Source organism: Leptodactylus fuscus, chromosome 3, assembly GCF_031893055.1.
Source record: "Leptodactylus fuscus isolate aLepFus1 chromosome 3, aLepFus1.hap2, whole genome shotgun sequence".
Lineage (NCBI taxonomy): Eukaryota > Metazoa > Chordata > Amphibia > Anura > Leptodactylidae > Leptodactylus > Leptodactylus fuscus.
In genome coordinates, this window is record NC_134267.1 from 14374143 (window position 1) to 14401714 (window position 27572).

Here is a 27572-nt window from a genome sequence, read left to right on the forward strand (position 1 = left end):
GCCACTGCTGTATACTGAGGTGACATGGCCACTGCTGTATACTGAGGTGACATGGCCACTGCTGTACTGTATACTGAGGTGACATGGCCACTGCTGTGCTGTATACTGAGGTGACATGGCCACTGCTGTATACTGAGGTGACATGGCCACTGCTGTATACTGAGGTGACATGGCCACTGCTGTATACTGAGGTGACATGGCCATTGCTGTACACTGAGGTGACATGGCCACTGCTGTATACTGAGGTGACATGGCCACTGCTGTATACTGAGGCGACATGGCCACTGCTGTATACTGAGGTGACATGGCCACTGCTGTACACAGAGGCGACATGGCGCAGGATACACGGCGGCACTGCGCCCTTCTCCCCGCCAGTCACGTCACTCAGACCGTGTCACTCCGCAGCCGGACACCTCACAGCGGCCGTTTCCACCAGGTCAAAGAGTTCATCGCCCCCTCAGCCCCTGATCCCCCCGCACAGCCCTCCATCCTCTCCACTCCTCAGCCCACACGGACTCCCTCCACCTCACAGCTCCCAGCCCGCCCGTCCCCTGGTCACATGACCGACCTTAGCGCGCAGCCCTGAGCCCGACGGCGGAGTGATACGCGGCTGAGCAGTAAGCCGTCTGCGTGTGCGTGCGCGCCGAGCCTCCTCCATATTAACAAGTCCCCCCCTCACGGACACCGACACCGGGCGGGAGCCGTAGCCATGCCGGGGATGATGGACAAGGGCACCGAATTTCTGGGCAAGAACCGCTCCAACGGCACCAAGAGCCCGTCCAGCGCCTCCAATGGACACTACTCTGAGGAGAGCGGCGGCAGCGACGACGAGCACGGTGGTAGCCTCGATCTGTGTGGTGACTGAGCCTCCCCCGTCCCCCTGTCTGCCCCTGGCTGAGTGTGAGTGTGAGTGTCGGCCCACGGCTATAGCCTCTCCCGTTCTCGTTACAGATGTGGGCATGAGGGTGGGAGCCGACTTCCAGGCCCGGATCCCCGACTACGAGCCCGGTACGTCTGCCATTTTGTCTGTGGGGCTGCGGCCGGGGTGGCGGTGGTAGCCTCGGTATAGTGAGAGGAGGATCGCGGCTCCTGGGGGGAATATGGGGTGGAAATGCAATGCATACGTCACTATGCACTGGATATATACTGTTTTACACTATAGCTATATACAGAATGATATAATGTATGGTATATAATGTAGTAGCCTATATACCACCATGACAATCCTGTATTCTATATGGTAGGATTGCATTAATAGCTATTCCATAAAGTAGCGCCCCCCCAGAGCAAAACTACAACTCCCATCATGTCCAGCAGTAAGTGCTGATCGTTGGGGGTGCCACGATATGGGGTCTCGTGTCAATTGAGTGGCAGTGTCCAGTGCTGTGCAAAAGTTTTAGGCAGAGGAATGGAAAAATGCTATCTAAAGTGGTAGTGCTTGCAGAAATGGAAGGGTTAAAGAGGGTATATTGCAGATTTAGGGGGGGGGGGGGGGGGGGTCTGTCTGCTAAGTCGCCCAAAGATCCTGAGAGTGTCGTAACGGTGAACCCGGGCACACCTGGATGGATAAAGGTGCATCCCCTGCTCCATTTATATACATTGGATATAGACAAGCCATTGGCTATCGCTGGTACTCCCATTAAAGTGAATGGAGCAAGGGTGCCCCTTCATCCAAATGGATCAGTAGGGGTCCAGACCCCCCCTCCCCCCCCCCCCCCCACACACACACACACACCAATCACTTCTTATGGAATAACTCCTGTAATACTTTATATTTATCAATGACCGAAATGAATGAAGAGAATTGTAAATTCCATCAATATTCGGTGTGACCTTTGCCCTTTGGAGGCGGAGTCCTGGAAGTGATGATCCGGCCCCCACAGATATAGCCCTGATATCATCATCCAGTCTGTCTGGGAGGATGTGAAGAGACAGACGGATTGGAGCAAGCAACAGCCACAGAAGATCTGCGCTTAGTTCTCCAAGATGGCGGCGGGAACAACCTCCCTGCCCAGTTCTGACTGTCTGCAAGTCCGGAGAAGAACTGATGGGGGCAAAGGTCACACCGAATATTGACGGGATTTACATTTCTCTCTTCTTGTGATGCATCGGTTATTTAGAGGGGTGCACCACTTAACAATTGTGACACGTCTGATGCCAGTGGATAAAGCTTATAGATCGGCAGTCTCAATGGACAGGAGATTCGTTCCCTTGTATCTGTATTGTGAAAAAAAGACCCTAAGATTTATCAGAATTAAAGGGATCCTATCATTAGATCCCCTTTTTTTCTCCCTAACACGTAGGAATAGCCTTAAAGGGATTCTACCATTAAAACCTCTTTTTTTGTGTATAAGACGTCAGAATAGCCTTTAAGAAAGGCTATTCGTCTCTTACCTTTAGATGTGATCTTCACCGCGCCGTTCCTTAGAAATGCCGTTTTTTACCGGTATGCAAATTAGTTCTCTGGCAGCGATGGGGGCGGGCCCACTGATCCTCGAGAACACGATCCTGCCATGCCTCTATCTTCGGCTGGATCCTCCCCTTCTCTGTCGTCCTCCTCCTGCATCACCTCCGACGCCTGCGCAGTTGGCTCTGCCAGTGAGACACTAGTAGAGCCGACTGCACATGCCGGCCGGCGGCCATTTTTGGGAGGCCGCTCTTGCTCTTGTAATTCAATTCAGGAGCAGATAAGAGATGAATAGCCTTTCTAAAGGCTATTCCGACGTCTTATCCACAAAAAACAGGTTTTAATGGTAGAATCCCTTTAAGAAAGGCTATCCTTCTCCTACCTTTAGATGTCTTCTCCACGCCGCTGTTCCATAGAAATCCCGGTTTTCGACGGTATGCAAATGAGTTCTCTCGCAGCACTGGGAGTGGTCCCCAGCACTCAAACAGCACTGGGGGCATCCCCAATTCTACGAGAGAAATCTCCAGCGCCGCCTCCATCTTCTTCTGGAACAGCCTCTCCCTGCATTGTCTTCCGTCCTGGTTTTCAATCTTCTAGGCCTTGGGCAGAGCCGACTGTGCATGCCTAGGCCACAAGAATATGGCTGCTTACACCAGCTTACTGTATAAGAGGCCATTTTCTTGTGGCCCGGGCATGCGCAGTCAGCTCTCGCCGAGGCCTAGAAGATTGAAACCCAGGACGGAAGAAGACACAAGGAGAGGCCATTCCAGAAGAAGATGGAGGCGGCGCTGGAGAGTTCTCTCGTAGCATTGGGGACGCCGCATGTGCCCGAGGTCACTCTTTAAGAGCTTGGCCAGGCGGTGGTGGTTTGGCTGGAAAACTCTTTTCCGAATCCAATTGGGCCGTTGAGTTCAGCCGATGCCTAGACTACGTTTCCCAGCCTGAACATGGGGTTTGTGGTTCCCCAACCTCCTGGACAATAAACCAGAACAGCAAAAAAGTAAAGAATCAATCAAAGTAAACTCTATGTGAGATCTATTCAGAAGATGGTGGCAGATGGTCTGGTAGACCCATTATGGTTTGCTGTCTAACGGTGACCATTACAGTCTCCGAGAATGGAAACTGAGGCATGGGATGGGTCTTCAGAAGTCGTATTGATGAAATTGGAATGGACTGGGATCTCTCCTAATCCCCCAAACTGGATCCAGAAACCATTGAAATAAAATGTCTTAAGACGCTGTGGTTATCCCAAGTAAAGACTCTTATCCCCCTATCCACTGCTGGGTCCCCCAGCGATCTGGAGAACTCCATGTGAATTAAGGCCACGTGTGCTTGCTTGTCCAGGTCTCCATTTACTTCTATGGGGCTGCTAGAGATCCTTAGTGGTGAATGGAGCACCAGATCACATAAGATCATGGAGTCCCATGCTTTCTTGATCGCTAGGGGATCTCCCTGTCTGTCATGGGACAACCCCTTTAATTCTATATTTTAAGATTTCTACACACTGGAACGATGAAGTTGTTGTAAAATGGTCAGTCATTTTTCAAATAAAAGTTGTATCGGCGCTGCAATCTGATATGTATTTCTCATCAGAGTAAAATGCTCCTCTCTCCACCTACTGGCTCTTTACTTCCATTCTTCCTAAACTGACATTCACTCTGAAATGTCTGCTATATCCGTCTTGGACTCCCTGAGACAGACTCAGCTTACTGAAGTATCAAATTACATAGAAGTCTATGGAGAGGATAGGCACACCGGCCAAACCTCCCACTCCTTATTTTTCCATACCCAGACTTCTTCATAATTGGGGACAGCCGTGGTCGGACAGAATCAGTAAAGATCCTCAAGTTCATGAAAAAGCCAGTAATTGATTCCTATGGAGGTTAAACTCTACGTCTACCTATATAATCGTGTTACTTGTATACTATACGCATAAATAATACTCTTTATTTTGAAGTAACCACCCAAAATTGGCCCCGACTCAGACTCCACAGTCCTGGGGACAACAGAGCATTCGAGAGACTGTAACCTAAACAGAACTGCTTGCTCAGAGGACATTTAAAGGGATCCTATAATTGGATACCCCTTTTTTTCTAACACGTAAGAATAGCCTTAAGAAGGCTATTCTTCTCCTACCTTTAGATGTCTTCTCCGCGCCGCCGTTCGATAGAAATCCCGTTTTTCTTGGTATGCAAATTAGTTCTCTCACAGCACTGGGGGCGGTCCTCAACGCTAAAACAGCACTGGGGGCGTTCCAATGCTGCGAGAGAACTCTCCATCAATACCTCCATCTTCTTCTGGAACACCCCTCTCCTTATGTCTTCTTCCGTTCTGGGTTTCAATCTTCTGTGCATGCCCAGGCCACAAGAAAATGGCCATTTACACAGTTAGCTGGTGTAAGCGCCCATTTTCTTGTGGCCCGGGCATGCGCAGTCGGTTGTGCCTGAGGCCTAGAAGATTGAAACCTAGGACGGAAGAAGACACAGGGAGAGGGCGTTCCTGAAGAAGAGGGAGGCGTCGCTGGAGAGTTCTCTTGCAGCATTGGGGACGCCCCCAGTGCTGTTTGAGCATTGAGGACCGCCCCCAGTGCTGTGGGAGAACTCTTTTGCCTACCGAAGAAAACCCAGATTTCTACCGAACGACGGCTCAGAGAAGACATCTAAAGGTAGGACAAGAATAGCCTTTCGTAAGGCTATTTCTACGTTAGGGAGAAAAAGGGGTATCCAATGATGGGATCCCTTTAAAGGAATACTAAACCTAGAAGTAAATTATATGAGTAAAGCAAGGGATAGACTGTGCTCATTGTTTACTTACTGGATCTTCTGCCTATCCCTAATACAGTCCTGCAGAAATTCAGCAGGGAACGCAGATTAACCCTTCCCCAATATCTGCCGTACTATTATAGTCCATGTCGGGTACTCGGGAGCTAATCAGCTCCTGAGTTTTTACTGCAGAGACCTGGCAGTGGTGCCCATGATCAGAGCCCACGCTAGTTGAAGGCATTACCTCTTTAGATGCCTCAGTCAAACGTGACCGAGGCATCTATTTACCAGCGGCGCATGCGTGCCGTCCATATTTGAGACAATCACTGTCCCCTGGAAGTAGATCCAGGGGCAGCGATCATTTACTGTGACCGCCAGGAGACTATTGAAGGCTTGTCATTGGTATAGTGCTATGACAGGCTGCTTTAGGATTTTACAATAAACTGCAATGCGTTAGCAGTGTATTGTACTAGTGATCAGACCCGTCACCAAAACACTACTTGTAATACCATATTCCTTCCATGACCTTAGACTGTGAGGATGATGCTATCACATGGGATAACACTACATGACATACAGCACACAGACTCCACAGTGGCACCGCCCACTTGGCTAATCTACACTTATTTACAACAACGCCAACAGGGGTTATATCTTTGGAATGGCTGAACCAATTTAGTTAAACAAACCTTGAAAATGCTCAGGGTGACCACGCTGATCGGATGATGGATGGCATTGGGCTTTCCAAACCTGTTGACAGGTTCTCTTTAATGATTGTCATCAATATTAAAGTCTCAGGGGCTTTGCAGCGCTGGAGTCCTGGGTTCAAATCCCGCCAGGAACAACATCTGCAAGGAGTTTGTATGTTCTCCCCATGTTTGCATGGATTTCCTCTCATTCTACAGAGACAGACTGATAGGGAAAAAATGTACATTGTGATCTCTATATGGGGCCCACAATCTACATAAAGAAAAAGAAAAAAAATCAATATTAAAGTCTCAGAAAACCACTTAAAAGGGAACCTGTCAGGTAAATATGGGACATTAAACCACCCACAGGTCCTTATGGACATGGATGTAGTGTCCAATATAGACTTGTCACAACGCTGTTCGTGCTCACATTTATAAATACAAACCTTTATAGTGAGATGAGTTGCATCAGATTCTTGCTCTCCTGGTACCTGCACAGTTCTTCACTGAAGCCTTGGACCTACATCCTGACGTCACGGTTCAGCCTGGTAAGTGGAAAGGACCAATGGGTGGTTTAGTGTACCAAATTATCTTGATGGCTTCCCTTTAAAGAGGATCTTTCACCACCTCCACCAATTCCAATTCTTCGCGTCTGTTAATAGGCGCCGCTTCACTGATTCCAGCACAGTTGAAGTTTTCTCTCTAGCCCCCGCCATTCACGAGCAACAAGTGCAGTTAGTTTCCCCTGATGTTATTTAAGCTCTGTAATGTCAGGAGGACGGTGTCAGGCAGGGGATGTTATTCAGAGCTCCAATCAGAGGCAGCCAGTGTCAGAGCTCAGAATCACACTTTGTCTGCTCCTGCCTGACCCTGCCCTCCTGACAGTACAGGGACTAGTATATCAGGCATTAAAACGAACAGCATTGATTGCTCAGGAATGGTGGGGGCTAGAGGAAAAAAAAATACAGAGTTTGTTGGAATCAGTGGAGGAGCAGCTATTAAATGATGCAAGGAGGTGATGAAAGGTCCTCTATACGGGGAACCTATCACCAGGGTGAAGCATATTAAACAGCAACAAAGTTCTTCATCTGAATGTAATGCCTTTTTTATTTCATGCCCACCCCTCTCCCTTCTTTGAGTGACATGGTCAGGGAGCTAGGATGAAATCTGGCCTGGGTCTGTCTCTCAAAACAGAGGGGAGAAGGCAGGGTGTATAAGAGCAGTTTGGAGCAGCAGAGTCGCCCTTGGTGCTCCGACTACTCATTCACATACTCAGAAATAGATGAATATCTCTGTAATGAGGCACACGTTTTTAAGGGGGTATAAGTATTACATTCAGGTGAGCCTGACCTATCCAAGGCCTCGTTCACATCAGCGTTCGTATTCCGTTCCGGGGATTCCGCATGAGAACCCCCGCTGAACGGAATATTGGAACGCAACTGCAAGCGATGTGCCAGTGAAAGCACACGGACCCCATAGACTATAATGTGTGTGCTTGCCGCCAGATCTCCGTAGAGAACATGCAGACAGGGAGGTAGTTCACAATCTACTTTCCTGTCTGCATGATTCGTGTGGGCAACACACGGACCCCATTATAGTCTATGGGGTCCTTGTGCTTTTACTGCACACCGATTGCAGTAGCATTTGGTATTCCATTCGGCGGACTCCCTCGGACGGAATACCAATGCAGATGTGAACCAAGTATAACTGTGTTGCTAGTTTGGTGACAGATTCCGCATGGCGCATATTTGAACACTTCTCTAGGGATACGTTCACATGACGGTATGTCCTATGTCTCAGCTTGCTCTCCCTCAGACACTGCGGTACATTTTCAGGCTCTATAGGTCCGTGTAATAACAGGTGACCGTTCCATTGAAGACCTATTAGCTGAGTTATAACATGTTATTTTTGATGATCTTATTGCTTTATCTCTGTTATAAGACATTACTTTAGTTTGGCCTGATGACAAGAATTTAGTTTTTTTCTTTCCTTATAATTGTATAATGAATTACAATATATTATTAATAATCATGTTATTATCGTATTAATAATCCTGCCGGCCAGATGATTTATTCTTGCCATCTGACTCCCAGCTTTCATGCCCTGCCCAACCCCTCTCCCGCCACCCTGTTCTATGTCTCAATTATCTATTATGTATGCGCTGCTTGGTTGTAGCTCGGTGCAGCTCCCTGCTGCGGCTTCACAGGCGTACGGCGAATGCATCGTGGCTCTCATTAAACCTGTAAGAACTGGGGAGAGGTCTCAAGTGCAGGGATATTAGAGCGGAGGATGGCACAAAAGGCTTAACACTGTTAGAGGAGGAGGCGTTGGGCAGGGTGTGCAACGACACCCAGAGCACTTGCAGCCTAATTTGCCTAAATCGGGTATCTGCACGTACAGCTAAGTAACCCTGCCAAGTCCTGGGAGTCATTTGGTGGGGCAAAATCATCTGACAGGTGCCCTTTAAAGGGGTTTTACAGGCTAAAAGGTCACTAGCAGCAGATTGGTGGGTGTCCGCCACTCCCATCGATTAGCTCTTCACATCAGTAAATGACACGAAGTAACCAGCTCTGTACTGTGTCTAGTGGCTGAACGGTGTCATTGCAGCTGAGCAACCTCTTAGGCCCAGTTCCCATCTGCGTTTGGTATACCCCCTCCCCCCCCCCCCTTCCCGAACAGAAATCTATATGCATTAAAAGCAGTTATCTAAGGAACCACATTGACCCCATAAACTATAATGGGGTCCGTGTGGTTTCCGCTCTGTGTCTGCACGAATCATGCGGAGAGAAAAGTACTGCAAGCAGCTCTTTGCGGAAACTATACAGACCACATTATAGTCTATGGGGTTTCTTAGCTATCCACTATTTAATGCGTATAGGTTTCCATTTGGGGGGGTGTCCCTGAACGAAATACCGAACGCAGATGTGAACCGGCTTGAAATGAATGGGCATGATCTGCAGTACCTGGTCTGGCCACTACACAGAGAACGGCGCTGTCTACTTCCTGTGTAGCTGCTGATCGAGCTGTCACTGATCTGGTATTGATAACTTTTATACTTAGCGATATTTTTATCCCAGAAAAGCCCCTTTAAGGGTTATTGAGAGAATTGATTTATCTCTGACGTTGCCTTTTTGTATTTAAGGGGCTACCAAGTACACGGATAAAGATAATGGAGGAATGTTGGTGTGGTCTCCTTATCACACGATTCCGGATCTGAAGTGTAAGTGCGGGATCTGGTGCTTTATGGCTTGGGTCCGATCTGGGCAAGTATTCACTTGAAATCCATTGATTTGCCATTTCAAAGAAACAAAATTCAGGTTTTTCACAGGGAAATTGTTGTTGTTATAGGGAGGAAATTGTCAGGAAATAATAATGTAACCTGTTCTCTATGGCCGGATCTCTAAATGATGTCTTCTTCTTTTTACAGTGGACGAATACATTGCTATAGCCAAGGAGAAACATGGCTACAACGTGGAGCAGGTACGGTTTGTATTCACATGACTATAAGTGTCCATAGAAGAGTGATATAAGGCCTTCGGGCAGCTGAGACCTGATTGATTTATGCCCTCACCGATGACCTATCCAAAGGGCGTGTTATCAGTATATCAACCCCAGAAAACCCATTTTAAGTGAAGCCGCTGCACCATATACCTTTACCAGTCCCTGGAGGGGGGGTCTTTGGTCCTCAGCCAGCTACAGTACCCCCAGTGTACAGATCAGACTTGTTAAATACCAATATGTAGTATATGGGTGTAAATGAATGCCTTCTTTTTCTATAGGCCCTCGGCATGCTGTTTTGGCACAAACACAACATTGAGAAATCCCTTGCCGATTTGCCCAATTTTACTCCCTTTCCCGACGAGTGGACGGTGGAAGATAAGGTCTTGTTTGAGCAAGCATTTAGCTTCCATGGAAAAAGCTTCCATCGAATTCAGCAAATGGTAAGTGATCCTGTCCTCAGCCATCTTGTACCATCACTGTATGTCATGCACTTGTCTGCCGCAGATATAGGTAAGAGACTAGAGTGATCAAATCTGTAGTATTGGTTTTAAGGCAGAATCTACCTGAAAAACCACCTCGCAGCTCTCCCATTCATTCTTAGGATTATTCTTGGATATGTCCTATAATTTGAGATTGATGTAGGTCCAGCATTAAAGGGATCCTATCATTGGATACCCTTTTTTTTTTTTTTTTCTCGATAACACATAGGAATAGTCTTAAGAAAGTCTATACTTCTCCTACCTTTAGATGTCTTCTCCGCGCCGCTGTTCAGTAGAAATCCTGGTTATCAACTGTGTGCAAATGAGGTCTCTCGCATCACTGGGGGCGGGCCCCAGCACTCAAACAGCACTGGGGGCGTCTCCAGTGCTGAGAGAGAACTCTCTAGTGCCGCCTCCATCTTCTTCCGGAACAGCCTCTCCCTGCGTCGTCTTCCATCCTGGTTTTCAATCTTCTAGGCCTCGGGCAGAGCCGACTTCGCGTGCCCGGGCCACAAGAAAATGGCCGCTTACACAGTAAGCTGGTGTAAGCAGCCATTTTCTTGTGGCCCAGGCATGTGCAGTCGGCGCTGCACAAGGCCTAGAAGATTGAGCCAGCTAAGTATAAAAGGGTTGGGGGGGAGGTTAAATCCCGGCCACAGACAGCATTACCATAGGACTATTTTGGACCCTATAAACCAGCCGTACGTTCATATGGAATTGTGGTAATGTTCCAAATAAACCAGTCGTGTTCCCTTTTAATAATGTTACAGATGAACTTTCTTCTGCATGTCCATATATCTGTGCATATATTTATATAGTTTCCTAATTTAATATTAATATGTTACAATTTATTGATTTAGCTTCCCGATAAGACCATAGCCAGTCTGGTAAAATACTACTACTCCTGGAAAAAAACACGTTCTCGGACAAGTCTGATGGATCGGCAAGCAAGGAAGTTGGCCAGTAAAAATAATACTGGAGAAAGGTATCGTGTCTTATCGTATAGTGGATGCATCTTACATCTCCATCAATCTTCTTCAAGGCTTTTGTCCATGTCTTATATTTCACATATTAAATTCTATTCTGGGTAATAGAGGGGGTCCACAATAGACCCCTCGTATGATGCCTTTGTGAACTGGCGGGGTTGACATCTGCGTTGGTGTCTCCGCACCTTATCAGTTTCTGTGATCTGTTGAAACATCATAAAAACTGATTAGAACGGTTCCTTTAACCCCTTCCCGCCGATAGAATTTTTTGATTTTCGATTTTCGTTTTTGACTCCCCTCCTTCTAAACCCCATAACTTTTTTATTTCTCCGCTCCCAGAGTCATATGAGGTCTTAATTTTTGCGGGACAAATTTTTCTTCCTGATGCCACCATTAATTATTCTATATAATGTACTGGGAAGCAGGAAAAAAATTCAGAATGGGGTGTATTTGAAGAAAAAATGCATTTCTGCGACTTTCTTACGGGCTTTGGTTTTACGGCGTTCACTGTGCAGCCAAAATGACATGTCCCCTGTATTCTGTGTTTCGGTACGGTTCCAGGGATACCAAATTTATATGGTTTTATTTACATTTTGACCCCTAAAAAAAAATCCAAAACTGTGTTAAAAAAAATTTTTTCTAAAAGTCGCCATATTCCGACGGCCGTAACTTTTTTATACGTAAGTGTACGGGGATGCATAGGGCGTCTTTTTTTTGTGGGGCCGGGTGTACTTTTTAGTTCTACCATTTTCGGGAAATGTTATTGCTTTGATCACTTTTTATTCAAATTTTTATCAGAATCAAAACCGTGAAAAAACGGCGGTTTGGCACTTTCGACTATTTTTCCCGCTACGGCGTTTACCGAACAGGAAAAATATTTTTATAGATTTGTAGAGCGGGCGATTTCGGACGCGGGTATACCTAACATGTATATGTTTCACAGTTTTTAACTACTTTTATATGTGTTCTAGGGAAAGGGGGGTGATTTGAACTTTTAATTCTTTTTATATTTTTTTTATATTTTTTTAAAAAAAATTTTTTGCATTTATTAGACCCCCTAGGGGTGTTGAACCCCAGGGGGTCTGATCACTAATGCAATGCATTACAATGCTAATGCATTGCAAAAAAGCATCCTTTCTTTTGCAGGCTGCATAGACCAGCCTGCAAAAGAAAGGATTTGCAGACAAGCCTGGGAGCCTGTACAAGGCTCCCGGCTGTCATGGCAACGGGACGTCAGCCCTGGAGCATGCTCCAGGAGCCGGCGATCCCGGCCAAAATGGCGGCGCCCATGCACCGCCGGGAAAATGGTGCCTCCAGCGCCTTTGACCGCGGCGCCGGAGGGGTTAATGCCTCCGATTGGTCCGGGGACCGATCGGAGGCATTAGAGCCGGTTGTCTACTGCTTAAAGCAGTAAACGGGAAAAAAGGGGTAGAAAATGCTAAATTGAAACAGACAATTTTTATTAAATATACAAAACCCGGAAGAAGGCTCATAGCCGAAACGTGCGTTGGGGCCTGGTGTGTGGGCTAAACCAGCAAATATTCTTACAATTCATCTATGGGTATGTTATACTTGTGACCTCAGTTACCTATTGTTTTTTGTCTATACTTTTACCTAGCATGTTATAACTACTACCTCCACCTCACTGACATGTGCACTACCTACTTATAACATGAAGTGTATTCACCTGGATAGGCTTTCTTTGCAACATTATGTCTCCATTTGTGTTAACTGACATGCACTTACTAGTTCACTGTGTGAATTGTGTCAGAGATGCATGAAGGCCATTGATGTTGAAATTTCTAATATAAATACTTTGATAGGTTCCTGGGTTTATATCACCCTTACATTTGGGCAATTACTATAAGCTTATAACCTGATTTTGTACATACCGTATTTTTCGGACTATAAGACGCACTTTTTTTTCCCCCAAATTTCGGAGGAAAATGAGGGTGCGTCTTATAGTCTGAATGTGGGTTTGCAGCATGGCCGCGCTACTGCCACCGCTGGTTTTCTTCAGCGGCAGTAGCGCGGCAATCCGCAGGCCCCGGCAGCTAAGACAGTCCCCGGCATCTGCTGTAATAGACGGCGGATGCCGGGGAGTGTCTTAGCTGCCGGGGCCTGCAGATTGCCGCGCTACTGCCACCGCTGGTTTTCTTCAGCGGCAGGAGTGTGACAATACTGCAGGCCCCGGCAGCTAAGACACTCCCCGGCATCCGCCGGTCTATTACAGCAGATGCCGGGGACTGTCTTAGCTGCCGGGGCCTGCAGATTGCCGCTCTACTGCCGCTGAAGAAAACCAGCGGTGGTAGTAGCACGGCCATGCTGCAAACCCACTGCTCCTCCTCAGGTCCCGACAGTTATACACTTGTATTGCCGTCTATGGGACTTGCAATCAAATGATTGCAGGTTCAAGCCCCCTAGGCGGGGGATATTAAAATAGTAAAAAAAAAAAAAACACTTAAAAAAAATATAATATAAAATAAATAAAAGTTCACCTCCTTTCCCTAGAATACATATAAAAGTATAACATTACTGTGAAACATATACATTAGGTATCCCTGTGTCTGAAAATGCCCGGTCTACACCTGGCCCCACAAAAAAAACGCCCTATACATCCCCGTACAGCTGCAGGGTCACCTGTCAATGTGGCCTGGCAGCTGTTCCAAAACTACAACTCCCATATATTAAATATTTTACCATTTTTTGCCTGAAAATTTTTTTTCCCTATTTTTCTCCTCTAAAACCTGGGTGCGTCTTATAGTCCGAAAAATACGTATCTATTTACTCCAAACACTGGGAACAATAACTACCCTATTTTTACTCTCATTTTACTGGATTTATCCCCCACACCTACTGCTTTTGCCTGGTGTGTGGGCTAAACCAGCAACAATCTTCACAATTTATCCATGGGTATGTTATACCTCTGACCTTATTGCTTGTTGTTTATATTTTTTCTTAGCATGTTATACCTACTACCTCCACCTCACTGACATGTGCACTACCTATTTATAACATGAAGTGTATTCACCTGGATAGGCTTTCTTTGTAACATTACGTCTCTATTTGCATTAACTGACATGCACTTACTAGTTCACTGTGTGAATTGTGTCAGAGATGTATGAAGGTCATTGATGTTGAAATTTCATATATACCTTGATGGGTTCCTGGGTTTGTATCACCCTTACATTTGGGCGATTACTATAAGCTTACAACTTGATTTTGTACAAATCCATTTATTTCAAATACTGGGAACAATAATTACCCTATTTATACTCATTTTGCTGGATTTATCCCCCACACCTACTGCTGGTAGATGTGGTATTGTCACCCTTTTTAACTTGTTATTGTGTTTTGTATATTTAATAAAAATTGTCTGTTTCAATTTAGCATTTTCTACCCCTTTTTTCCGTTTACCCCTCATTCTGGGTTTTTGAAAATGCAATTATTTGATGATCTACAGTGGGTATTAGATGTTGTTTAAATGAGTTACTTTGATATACCCTGTTCTTCATGCTTGTATACATGCTTAAAGCAGTAGACACCCGGCGGCTATGGCGGTTGCCATAGTTACAGACCCGACATGCGCCGTACTATTATGGCGCATGTCGGGAAGGGGTTAAAAACTGATTTTTTTTTTTTCAGTGCATGTTTAAAGGGATCCTATCATTGGATTTCCTTTTTTTTCTGACTAACACATAGGAATAGCCTTAAGAAAGTCTATTCTTCTCCTACCTTTAGATGTCTTCTCCGCGCCGCTGTTCGGTATAAATCCCGGTTTTCATCGGTATGCAAATGAGTTCTCTCGCAGCACTGGGGGTGTTCAGATTGATCACTACACAAAGCACATTTCCACTATTGTACCGAGGTCAGAGGTGACATTGTGCGTTACATCTCTCCAGCCAATACTTGGCATTATTTCTGGTGATATGAGACTTGCCAGCAGCTGCTCAGTTATGGAAACCCATACCATGGCGCTCCTGCGGGCCAGAGGTCATTTGTACACCTCAGTATTCGGTGCACTCGTTCTGTAAATATATGGTCTGCTCACACTTCATGGCTGAGTTGCTTTGGTTCTTCCATTCCAATAATACCAGTCACAGCTGATGGTGGAATATTTAGGAAGGAAGAAATATTGAGAAGTGACTTGTTGCAGCGGTGACTCCTATTACAATGGAACCGCCATTATATCACCCATGTTTGTAAAGGCGAGGGTCTGGATTATATACGTCAGGGACAATGTGACAGAATGAAAGACCTGAGTACAATGATTAAGGACTGGATACATACACATTGTCCATATAGTGTACGTCCCATATATAGGAATGATCATTTCCAATATCATTGCTGTAACTTTTTTTTTTTTTTTTGACTATCACAGTATATAAGGACTCTAGTTTCATACTAGGTGGTTTTATATGCAGTACAGTTGGCCACTATTGGTAGGAAAGGTAACTGTACAGTAAGTACACAGACTCCATAACCTATTGCTAACCGGTGGTGTAATGGATGCAAAACATTTTGTCACTTTTGCACATAGTGGAGGGTGATGGTGTCAGGACAGAAATGCTTTACGTGCCGGGAGCGTGCAGGATCTTGGCTAATCTGAAAGTAATTGCAGGATTTATGTCTCCATTCAGTGATGAGGATGTGGAGGAAACACATCCAAAGGAAGGACATGATAGCGACTACGAACCGAAAAAAGAAACTAAAAAAGAGGTGAGTAACCGTATATACCGTAATATCCTCAAATCTGTCAATGGGATTGGCTCTGTTTGTGTATAGTCATGTCTAGATCATAGACTTAAAGGGAGTCTCCCACCTACCCCCAAGCGTATTCACCAGCCACCACCATAGCACTTGAATAGGCTGTTCCCTATAAAGGGACTTGCCCTTTAAATCAAATTTATTACCTATACATAGAATATGGGATACGATGCAGATCAGTGGCAGTCCAGCTGCTGGGACCCCTACTCCTCTAGAGAGAGAGTGCCGCAAAGGTCGGACTGCGTGCACCTTTTATTTCGTTTGCACTGTTGGATATATTGGAGGGCTGTACTTCAGCTCTCGCTGACTGTCCCATTGTGGAATGAATGGATTAGAGGCGCACACTGCCCAAACATCATTCTATTCATCCTGTACATAGGTGTAGCGCGTCCGGAGATCCCATCTCATGGACCGAGGGCTGTGGAGTCGGTAGGCCAGACCGGCAACTCCGACTCCTTCATAAATGGTCAGTCCGACTATCCGAAGCAGTAAAGATCCTCCAATTCATTAACAAGCCAATAACTGATCCCCATGAAAGTAAATATGTAACATCTAATTCATTCTATAATATTAACGATCATTTTATTTTGACTTTGGAGTCCGTATCTTATTTTTATCTTCCCCCAAAATTGGTCCGGCTCTAACTCCACAGCCCTGCCTGGCATCCCACCATTGTGGATATGTAATTGGTGGGGGTCTCGGCACTCAGATATGTCACACTGTTATAACAATGAGGGCTACACTGTAACGAATTCGTCTAATTGTGCTCGGTTAGATCTGCCGTCAGTAATGAGTGCTTTTATTTACTTTCCAGTACTTTTCTGAACCTGTTTAGTCATTTCATGTTAGAAGCTGCTAGAATATTACCGGTGAGTTAGCATTTTATGTGCAAAACCAATTACTCTAGAGCGTTACTATGATGTGTCCTAGAATGAGGAATACGTGCTATGGTCTGGCCGGAGGACCTGACCTGCAAGTACCTTGTAATTCTGTGTTATTTCACATGAGCGAGCGTTACCAGATGATATCAGATGTTACGTCAGACCTCCATGAACACGTTTCTATCTATACGAGTATTACTAACAATATATTTGGCCTGTTCTCCTTTCCTCAGGCAACTGGTGATACCTGTATTCAGCCTGTCAAGGTTGCTCTTGGTAGAAGAGAATACCAAAGTTTACAGCACCGTCACCACTCCCAGAGGTCTAAGTGTCGCCCCCCAAAGGGAATGTACATAAGCAAGGATGATGTGGTAGCCGTGTCCTGTAGCCCTAACGCCGCCAACACTATTCTCCGTCAGTTGGATATGGAATTGATATCCTTAAAACGTCAGGTAGGAATTTCCCGTGTATCAATGGCTTAATAACAGACCTTCAGATTAGTAAAAGCAAAAACCAAGATGGCGCTGGAATAGTGATAGCCTATACCCGTGATGGCGAACCTATGGCATGGGTACCAGAGGTGGCACTCGGAGCCCTCTCTTTGGGCACCCATCCGTGGAACAGATTATACTATGTGGGGGCAACCGTGGAGCAAATTGTACTGTGTGGGGACCACTGTGCAGCAGATTATATTGTGTGGGGGCCACTGTGCAGCAAATTATATTGTGTGGGGACTACTGTGCAGCAGATTCTACTGTGTGGGGACCACTGTGCAGCAGATTATACTGTGTGGGGGCCACTGTGCGGCAGATTATACTGTGTGGGGACCACTGTGCAGCAGATTATACTGTGTGGGGGCCACTGCAGCAGATTATATTGTATGGGGACCACTGTGCAGCAGATTATACTGTGTGGGGGCCACTGCAGCAGATTATACTGTGTGGGGGCCACTGTGCGGCAGATTATACTGTGTGGGGGCCACTGTGCAGCAGATTATACTATGTGGGGACCACTGTGCAGCAGATTATATTGTGTGGGGGGACACTGTGCAGCAGATTATACTGTGTGGGGGCCACTGTGGAACTGATTGTACTGTGTGGGGTCACTGTGGAGCAGATTGGACTTTGTGGGGGTCAAAGTGGAGCAGAAAGCTCTACAAAGCCCCATTCGTATGACCATATTTTGCAGGTCTGTAATTGTGTGTAATTGTGGATCCGCACATTATTAAGGTTAAATTCCCGTGTTGGCACTCTGTGATAACTTATTGGGTTTTGGGTTGCAGTTTGGGCACTTGGTCTCTAAAAGGTTCGCCATCACTGGCCTATACTAAGGATACCGGATGGGTGAGGGTCCGACACATAGAGAATGCAGTAGTAAGCAGACAGCGCTGTTCTCTGTTTAGTGGCCAGAACAGGTACTGCAAATCAGCTTACATTCATTTAAATAGGAAATAAGTTGTAGTAGCTCAGTTCTGTTTCCCCCTCCATTCTCTGTGTTAGAATCTGAGTAGGAAATCTTTCTGCCACAAACAGGTGGATTTTGTGTGGATTTCTGCCATGTGAACATTTGGTTTTATCATTTGTGACTAGAGTTTTTCTTTCATTTAAAGGTCCAGAACACTAAGCAAGTTAACAGTGCACTAAAGCAAAAGCTGGAAGGCGGCATCGAAGAGTTCAAACCAGCCGAGGTAACATGAGCGGCTTGTGGATGAGCCCTTGTTCTCACTCTGGCCGGATTCTGCGCAGTGTAACCCTTTCTGACTCTGTGCTTGGTTTGCGTCATATAATAGTTATATTTTCTTCTTTTATCTTCCAGTCAAATCAGAAAATAAATGCCCGCTGGACTACAGAAGAACAGCTTCTCGCCGTACAAGGTAAGTGGGCATTGCCACACAGGCATAAGGATGTATTATACCGCACCGCGCTTCTGGATATCGTGTTAGTTTGGACTCTGTATACACTAAGTACCAAATACAGGTATTAGCTTGTGGTTTAGCTGTTAAGTTGCCCTCCGTACAGATGGAGGCAGACTCGCTAAACGTTAAGGGAAGCCGAAACTTGGAAATCACTTTATAGTGACACATTTCAGTACATTATTCCAATTAAACAAAAAAAAAAATATACTAAAATGGTCTTAGAAGCGATGAGACATTTTGATTCTCCTGTGTAATCTGGTGCTGAGCTCAGGTGATGGTGCTGTCACTTTGTGACCATAGTACAGGTAAGTAAAGATGCCCGTACACATTCGATCCATCAGGGTAGCAGGGCACATACATGGACTGAAAACAGATAGCTGGAGGCTCAGGCTGGGTCTGTTGGAGACTTTGTCGCAGTGACCAATGAATCAAAACGTAACACCAACTTTTTTTTGTCAATGGGGTCTGATCACCATTGGTATCCACTGTTTTAGTTGTTCATATGTCCGTTGTTCTGGTCCTCTGACAGACCAGAACAAAGGACACCTAAGTGCAGATGTAAACATGGCATCACCTTAAAGAATTGTGCTGTATTAGGGTTAGTTCACACGTAAATAACGTGTGGCTTATTTTGGCACCGGAAGAAAAAGCTTCCTAATTAGGAAGCTTTTTTTGGATCCGTGCCGAGCTTTTTTTGGAGCTTTTTTTTTTTTTTTTTTTTTTTTTGAAAAACACCTTTAAAAAAAAAAAAAAAAAAAGCCAGGCTGTTTTCCCCTCCTGTAAAGTGAATTGGCTGAAAAAAATGTGCGTTTTTCGCCTCCCATTCACTTTTATTGCTTTCTTCAGGCGGAAAACATCTGAAGAAAGATCATGTCGCTTCTTTTTCTCTGCTAGCAGTCTACATAGACTCAATATTGTGGAGGAGGATTATGATGTGGATTCCGCTGTCAAAATCCTCCTCCATGTCCCCGTGTGAACTAGCCCTTAGGCAAACAGTATAGGACAGTCACAGCCAAACCTCTCCCCTCCAGTCCAATCTTACAGGAGTTGTAGCAAGGATTCAATGATGGCAAGAATCATCTCTCAATAAAACAGACAGGCAGATAAACGAACACCGCGGAACGTTTAGGGTAAGTTCACACGGGGTTTTTTGGTCAGGATTTTGAGGCCGTATCTTCCTCAAAATCCTGACCAAAAAGACGGCTCCCAATGAAATCACTGGGAGTCGGTCAGTTCTTTTTTCCGGCTCCCGGAAAAAAGAAGCAAAATGCTCATTCTTCAGGCAGAGTCACCTCGTGAATCCACCTGAAGACACTCCCTCCTCCCGACTAGGTCCATTCATTTGGGCCTATTCCAGAGCGGAGTGCGTGACTGCACCCACATCCAGTTGCAGCTACTCGTATTTTGAACCATAACGGTTCCGATCCAAAAAAAAACCCTTGTGAACTTAAGCTTAGATATTGCAGAGTTACACTAAACAGTTAAGCTGAGCCAGACCTTCCCAAGTGTCTAAATCTGGCAGACTTATACTTTCTAGTCTAATTTTATATCACTTATTATTGCGATTAGTTTCTGACATTTTGTTGCATTATCCAGAATTTTAGCACATTGTCCAATAGTTAGGTGCATTTTCTGGCTCTCTGTTGTGCATATTCATCTCCTGCCCGACAAGAAACTGAATGTCCCATAGAATATGTGGTGTAAAACCCTCGACACAGGTCTATTGGTTCCAGTTACACCACAATTTCTGGTGCTTATTTGTTAGTTTATTTGCCACAAAGTGTTTATTGACGGATCTCAAAGGGTGTTATGGCGGCAGAGCTGATGTTGGTAGCCTTGTATGCTCATGTAGGAATCTTATGTGTTATATGAAGGGAAGTGTAACTCCTAACGCTGCTGGACTTGCATCTGAAAGGAACAAAAACCTCATGTGCAGGAATCCCTACAGGTCTCCCACAGACTTCAGCCTTTGCATTGTATAGGTGGATGAGGTTAATGCTCATGTGTTCAGAGTCGTAGAAGAAATGTGTCACCATATTTTAATTATATATATTTTTTTTAAACAGGGATTTCACTACAATAATTATCACTTTTTACCTAATCTGTGTTTATTTTCTGATTTTGTAAATTTATTTTTTTATTTTTTCTATTTTCTATACATAATTATGAGGCGGCCATCTTGCCTGAGCTTCTCCTCCTTTTATGTTAACAGCATTTAGTGCTCTGCTTTACAGCATAGCCAAGACCATGGGCAGCAATAGTCTGGAGCTGACTCGCTGAGATCTAGATATGCTCTATGCAGGGAGAGGGAGGAGATGAGCTGTGACATCATCTATTGTCCGTCGTGGATGTAATGATGTCTCAGTGGTGTTATCTATAATAAGTGTTTTTTTTTTTATTTGATTTTTTATTGTAATCCTATCTATGGTGCAAGTGACTGCTGCAAAAAACACCTCTACAGAATTGGCAATTGTCAGTTTATTGTTAGGCTTAGTGGCCAGAGTGAAAATTACGAGATATAGTACTGTATTTAAATATAGATTGTGACATGGAAATATTAAACTCTTAAAGGGGTCCTATCATTGGGAAAAGTCATTTATAACTAATCACATCCTTGTATAGGCTTTAGAAAGGCTATTTCACACCTACCTTTAGTATGTAGATTGCCTCAGTGGTTTCTGAATAAGTCCCTTTTTATCCATATGCTAATGAGCTTCCAGCCAGCACAGGAAGTTCCCAGTAGCACTCGTCTCTGCTATTCTCTCCTATGTGTGTGCAAACAGGAAGCTGAGTCATCATCAGCAGCAGCTTGTGCGGTATACACCCATAGGAAAGAATAGCAAAGAGGGTGCACCATGCATCGTGCACCAGTCTAATTAGCATGTGAATAAAAACGGACTTATTCAAAAACCGCTGAGGCAATTTACATACTAAATGTAGGTGTGGAACAGACTTTCTAAAGCCTATGCAAGGATGTGATTAGTTAAAAATGACATTTCCCAATGATAGAGCCCCTTTAAATGTGTAGCTTAAAAATTTGTTACAACAAATAAGTCGTTTTCTGGTGACCCATTCCCTGTAAAAAGAAAACCAGTTTGGACAAGGAGCGGTTGCCCGGGGTTTGATGTGTGCGTCAGCTGGATATATCAGGAGGCACTGTGGAGGCGTGCAATGCCGTATGTCATACTATTTCACATACATGATGGCAGTGTTTCCAGTATGTGCACCGAACATGGTTTGAGAATGTCATGTGAACACAGCCTTATTCAATACCTGAGAAAAGTAAACGTGATGAGTAATAGTGGCTCATGTATGTGCGGCTGCGCAGTGCGTGTACAAATCTGTATATTCTAATTAGATGTATAGCTTATGACATACCGTATATACTCGAGTATATACGGCAGTTATTTCTATTCACTAATTGTTTTTAGCCTTCTGACTCCTCATCCAGACATGTCTCATAGGCTCTGTATAGGAAAACTTTTAGGACTTGATTGTTAATGAACTGGCAAAATCCTAAGCAGATGGTGTGAGAATAGTAAGTGGACTTTATTGGGATGTTTACTGTAGGTTTGTAGTGGGTATATGTATGAGGGAAGGACGGGCACGGAGTGCAAAAGAACGCACCCGATGCCCATTAAAGTGAATGACAGGTGTCACGGACACATCTAGTGTCCGCTCCTAGTGTCCGTGACAGATTTTGAGCGGACACTAGGAGCGGACACTACATGTCGGACACCGACGGTAGTGTGAACGCCCCCTAACACTTTGTTAAAGGGATTCTACCATTAAAACATTTTTTTTTTTTTTTTTTGGATGAGACGTCGGAATAGTCTTTAGAAAGGCTATTCGTCTCTTACCTTTAGACGTGATCTCCGCTGCGCCGTTCCTCAGAAATACCGTTTTTTTACCAGTATGCAAATTAGTTCTCTCCACCACTGCCAGAGAAGTGTCTCCAAGCGCCGCCTCCTTCTTCGTCCACCACGTCATGTTCAAAGTCTTCTTCCGGCGCAGGCTCGTAACCGAGCAGACCGCGCAGGCGCACAGGTCACAGGAAAATGGCCGCTAACAATACTGTGCAAGTGACCATGTTCCCGTGACCTTTGCGCCTGCGCAGTCTGCTCTGCTAGAAGTTACAAGCCTGCGCCGGAAGACATCGAAGATGACGCGGCAAATGAAGAAGGAGGTGGCGCTTGGAGACACTTCTCTAGCAGCGGTGGGGACGCCCTCATCGCGGTTTGAGCGCTGGGGCCTGACCCCATCACTGCAGAAGAACTCATTTGTATAGCGGTAAAAACCGGAATTTCTAAGGAACGGCGCGGCGGAGATCACGTCTACAGGTAAGAGATGAATAGCCTTTCTAAAGGCTATTCTGACGTCTTATCCACAAAAAAAGTTTTAATGGTAGAATCCTTTTAAGGGCAGTCCTGTATCGCTGTTACCACCGAGCACCCTACAATGATAAACCCCATACCTCAGTTCTATAGGTCACTTTTGTTAATTTAGAGAAAAACTGATTTGGATCCTTATGGAAACAAGGCATTTGGTGCACTGAGGGCGGGCCTTCAGCTCCCCGGAGCTTAGATTAGAAAGATCAGTTTATCTCTGACAACCCCTTTTCAGGTGGAAAATGAATTTTCGGAACAGAAATTGTAAAGACTTTAATGCCAGTAATGTCTCGGATTGGTTTGATGTACTGAACCAGTGGAGGGGGGGGGAGGTTTTGGACTACCTCAAGGAGTGTGTCTAAGACTACCTGTAGACTCGCTAAACTGTATTTACAGGTCACAGCTCATGAAAAGCAATCAAATAGCAAATTTAAAGGGAAATAAGGAGCCGTTTCTCCTCTTCTTTATGTACTGGCTTCCATGTCACTTTTGAAGGTTAAAGCAGAGTGACTTTTTTTTTTTTTTTTGGTCATATGAAGTACTACCGGAGAAATCCCAAAAAGTACTCATCCACTACTACCAGTGACTACAGATACAGCGCATGTTACATAGACTGTGTGGTCACTATTGTCTGTAGAGAAAGACTCCTTGGACCATACAGAAGAAGGGTTAATGCACACCAGCAGAGGCCAAAGTCTTTGATTCTGGTTTTAATGTTAATGTTTAGCCTTCGTGTTCCTTTTAAGTAAACTGGAGAGGATCCTGCAGGTTCCTGAAAAAGTCTTGAAGACACCGGGTATATTCCTCTGTTGATCTCCGCTGTTCTAGCTGGAGATCGACTAAGGGGCAGGACTTGGTTAATACAGGCGGGGCTTATTCTTTATGTCCTACTGCAGACAGAGCAAGGGGGGGAGGCTCCTGCTGCTGTTGCGGACAGAGCAAGAGGGGGGGAGGCTCCTGCTGCTGCTGCAGACAGAGCAAGGGGGGGGGGGGGCTCCTGTTGCTGCTGCAGACAGAGCAAGAGGGGGGGGGGAGGCTCCTGCTGCTGTTGCAGACAGAGCAAGAGGGGGGGAGGCTCCTGCTGCAGACTGCTTTTGAATTTTTGCCTTATTTTATTTTCCAAGTACCAATATGTTTGTTTCCAATCTGAGTGCCATGGATTAAGGTCACAGGACATCTTGCTTATAGAGGTGACTGCTTCCCATGCTACAATTAGACTCGTCGTAGGTCCGACCAGTAATATGGCTCCATAATGCGTGCGATATCCGAATATAAAACTATAGGAGAACAAAATTAAAAGAGCATTCCCATTTTAGACATTTATGGCATATCCAACAGGTGGACCCCAGGTAATAGCGATGGGACCCTCGGATATCTAAAGCCTACCCTGGGATATGTCATAACTGCACCACTTTGTACCTTCCTCGCACTGGGAAAGACTTTGGGGGAGAAGTAAATCTCAATAAAAGCTAAATTATAATTTTATTTTTTTTCTGAATGCATATCCATCTGAATACATCTGGACCCTATATGGTTGTGTCCTGGTATAATGTATTTTCCCCATGCCACCGGCACACTGATGGAACGTATAGGGTTAATGACCCCCTCCCCCCCCCCTCATCCATAGGCCCCGGGCCTCCTTGCAGATTTATTGACATACAAAAGCTCCGCATGAGTGGATCGTCTTTGGTGAATGTTGTACTTTGCCTTCCAGGTGTCCGCAAATATGGTAAAGATTTTCAAGCTATTGCAGATGTAATTGGCAACAAGACTGTGGGTCAAGTGAAGAACTTCTTTGTAAACTACAGGCGTCGGTTTAACTTAGAGGAGGTATTGCAGGAATGGGAAGCAGAACAAGGAACCCAGGCCTCTAATGGTGATGCTTCTACTTTAGGGGATGACACAAAAAACACTTCTCATGTCCCATCAGGAAAGAGCACTGATGAAGAGGATGAGGTGTGTTTGTGTATCCACAGTATTGAGTTGAGATTTTTTTTTTTTTATTTTAGTTTTATTTCCTTTTTTTTCTAAATTACCCAGTAAATTGCAAATAGATGATAAAAAAAAAAGGTAGAATCCAACAGTTTAAACCCATAAAGCACTGAATGCCTTGTATATGTGTAACACTAAATATAAAGATCGACCCCCCCCCCCCCTTATATAGACTGTATATCCATGTATCGCAATAACGTACGTAAACCTTTTTTTTCCGTTTTGTAAGGTAACCGGTTACTGCGATGGTTTTGAAGTTTTTGGGTTTTTTTTGTTGTTTTTTTATTTGTAGACCCAGAGCAACCAGACGGCACCAGCCACCGGCCAGTCACCCCCGGCGCCGCCCGTAGCCCCAGCGCCGACCGCTTCGGTAACAGCCTTGAATCAGCCTCCACCTCTTCTTCGGCCAACCCTCCCGGCCGCCCCAGCCTTACACCGGCAGCCTCCGCCTCTTCAGCAGCAAGCCAGATTCGTTCAGCCAAGGCCGACCCTCAACCAGCCCCCGCCTCCGTTAATTCGCCCAGCTAGCTCTTTGCCTCCGCGTCTCAATCCAAGGCCAGCGGTGACCACGAGTTCCGGTCAGCAGCCGTCATCTCTCATCGGGATTCAGACTGAACCTCAGCCCACAATGCATTGATGGAAATAAATCCATTCTCCAATGGGACCTGGAACTTTTTACTTCTTCGGGAAGCGGTCTTGGAACCGATCACGGTGCGGAGTTTTTGCTACGTCTAAAGAATATCATCAAATACAGACATTAAAAACCAGACTGTGTAGCGTACACTAAACTGATCCAGAATGTATTGTAAGCTTTTTATAGAACTATATAGAAATATATATATATATATACAGTGAGACATAAGCATTCTGTAAACCAAAGTGTTCTCCGTGTTCACACTCATCTGTTACGTGTTACCGTGTCTCATATTTCAGCAGCTATAGGCTGACCATATGCAATAAATCACAAGTGTCAGTGACCTGTAAGTATTTAGCTTGGCCAGATATGGTTTTCATATCAGCCGTACGATGGGATCACCTACACGTAGTGAAGGCCGCCATTTGGCATTTTTGCCATTTGTCGTGTACCTCAGTGATGATGTGTTTAGTGAAGCCAATAATATGGCCCCCACTGTGTGTAGATGATCCGTCCATGTCTTCATTTCACCCCCCCCCCCCCCCATTGCAAATTTTAAAGGGGTTGTAAACACTAAGATTTTTCTATGTATTCTCGTTCCCATGCAAAATTGTCTGTAATTGAACTAGTCATACGGTCTGAGCCGCTAATTCAAACGGACCAGAAGTGTGCGGCGCTCTGTTCCCCTCTCGCAGCAGGAAATCTCAGCATTCTATGAAATGTCAGACATTCATGTCACCAGACTTGCCTTGTATGTTGTACAGACTCCCTACTGTCCTGCCACTCTAAGACCTCGTGCACACAACAAGTATGCCCTACGAGGGGGGGGGGGGGTACCGATGATTATAGAGTGGGTCCTATCCTGCTCCGTGACATTGGAACGCAACCGCTTGAGTTGAAATCAATGGGGGGCGGTAGGTAGGCCAATGTCCTCTAAGTGCATTCTGCTATATAATGCCCCCCCCCCCCCCTGTACATTCAGTTGTGTGCACGAGGCCTAACCAGCATTACCAACGTCACGTTTGCAACCCCTGTGATCCTGAGCATTGTTGTGGTCCTATTTGCCCCCAACCATTTCCATTTGCGGTGGTTTTTTACAATTTCCAACCTTTTTATTATGTCTATTGATTTTATTTATCATGTTCCAAAAATAGGTCTACAAATCTGAGGTTTTTAACTATATGCAGTCATATTTCATGTGTCCGTGCACATTGTGGATTTCTTTTCACTCCTTTGAGCCGATCTAGTTTTGCCTTCCCGTTCATGGCCGAGTGTGGGTATAACGTGTTTTGGCTTGCACCCATCGCCGTACCTACGTAGAGATCATGTTAGATTGATCATGCAGTTTTTTTTTATTTATTTGCTGTATTTACCTCGGTGTAATATGATGAGTAGTGTCCTTGTCGTCTTGTCTGTGACCGTCCAGTGTGAATCGTCCGCTGTGTTCCTAGTTTACGGACTTCTGTTTCCCTTACAGGGCAGGGATTCAGGTTTTTGTGTATTTTATTTATTGCATTGGCACTTAGTAACTATCAATAGAGATAATAGAACATTTTTTTATTTTATTTTATTGTTTTTACCTGTTTATTATAGAAAGTGCACTTATGTGACGATTTTTTTTTTCTCATTTTCGTGCTGCAAAATGTAAGATAAATTGTTGCCCCGAGTCCTCGTCTATCACCGGTCATTCAGTCTGGTAAAGCGGAGTTTGGTCAATTCTGTAAGCTCTCCCCATACGGTATTCTGTAAGTATAAAGTAACAGCGGTGTCATTGTATCTCTGCTCTTTTTACATAAAGCTTTGTTGTTTCTTATACCTTTTGTCCTCAACTCCCACCGACCCCTCCCCAAGTAAATGTATTACAAGCTCTGTAAATAACAGGGGGTCGGGTCGATATTTTTTTTTTTTTTTTTTTTTTTTTTTCTCCCTTCTGTCTTTTTAAATATGGCAAAAATAAAACCTGAAACGACGACTAAGTCATAGTCAGTGCATTGGTATTGGCGGGAGATCAGGTATCGAATGTTCTTTCTGGGACTTGTATATCAATGAGTGATCAGTGGGGTCCGGGAATGGGGAATCCTAGTACAGAGGCCACAAGGTTTAGGTGAGCGCGAGGCCAAGCACAGAGCTGGATAGATCATAGGGGTTGTGCTTGGTTTTGCAGCTCATTT

At 45.0% G+C, this 27572-nt stretch overlaps 1 protein-coding gene across 5 annotated transcripts; it reads left to right on the forward strand.

Moving 5' to 3' along the window:
* Positions 1 to 570: 570 nt before the first annotated feature.
* Positions 571 to 27359, forward strand: RCOR3 (REST corepressor 3). Of its 5 annotated transcripts, none has more exons than XM_075267130.1 (12): positions 571 to 839; positions 952 to 1008; positions 9001 to 9078; positions 9286 to 9338; positions 9638 to 9799; positions 10699 to 10823; positions 15465 to 15543; positions 16706 to 16924; positions 18082 to 18159; positions 18288 to 18345; positions 24490 to 24731; positions 25060 to 27359. In XM_075267130.1, exons 1-12 carry the CDS (start codon positions 710 to 712, stop codon positions 25402 to 25404), a joined length of 1626 nt encoding a protein of 541 aa, XP_075123231.1. In that variant the 5' UTR covers positions 571 to 709; the 3' UTR covers positions 25405 to 27359. The 5 variants fall into 5 exon arrangements, with proteins under 5 accessions (XP_075123231.1, XP_075123232.1, XP_075123234.1 ...); XM_075267131.1 differs by having other exon boundaries at positions 572 to 836; XM_075267133.1 differs by lacking the exon at positions 24490 to 24731 and having other exon boundaries at positions 573 to 836.
* The last annotated feature ends 213 nt before the right edge of the window (positions 27360 to 27572 follow it).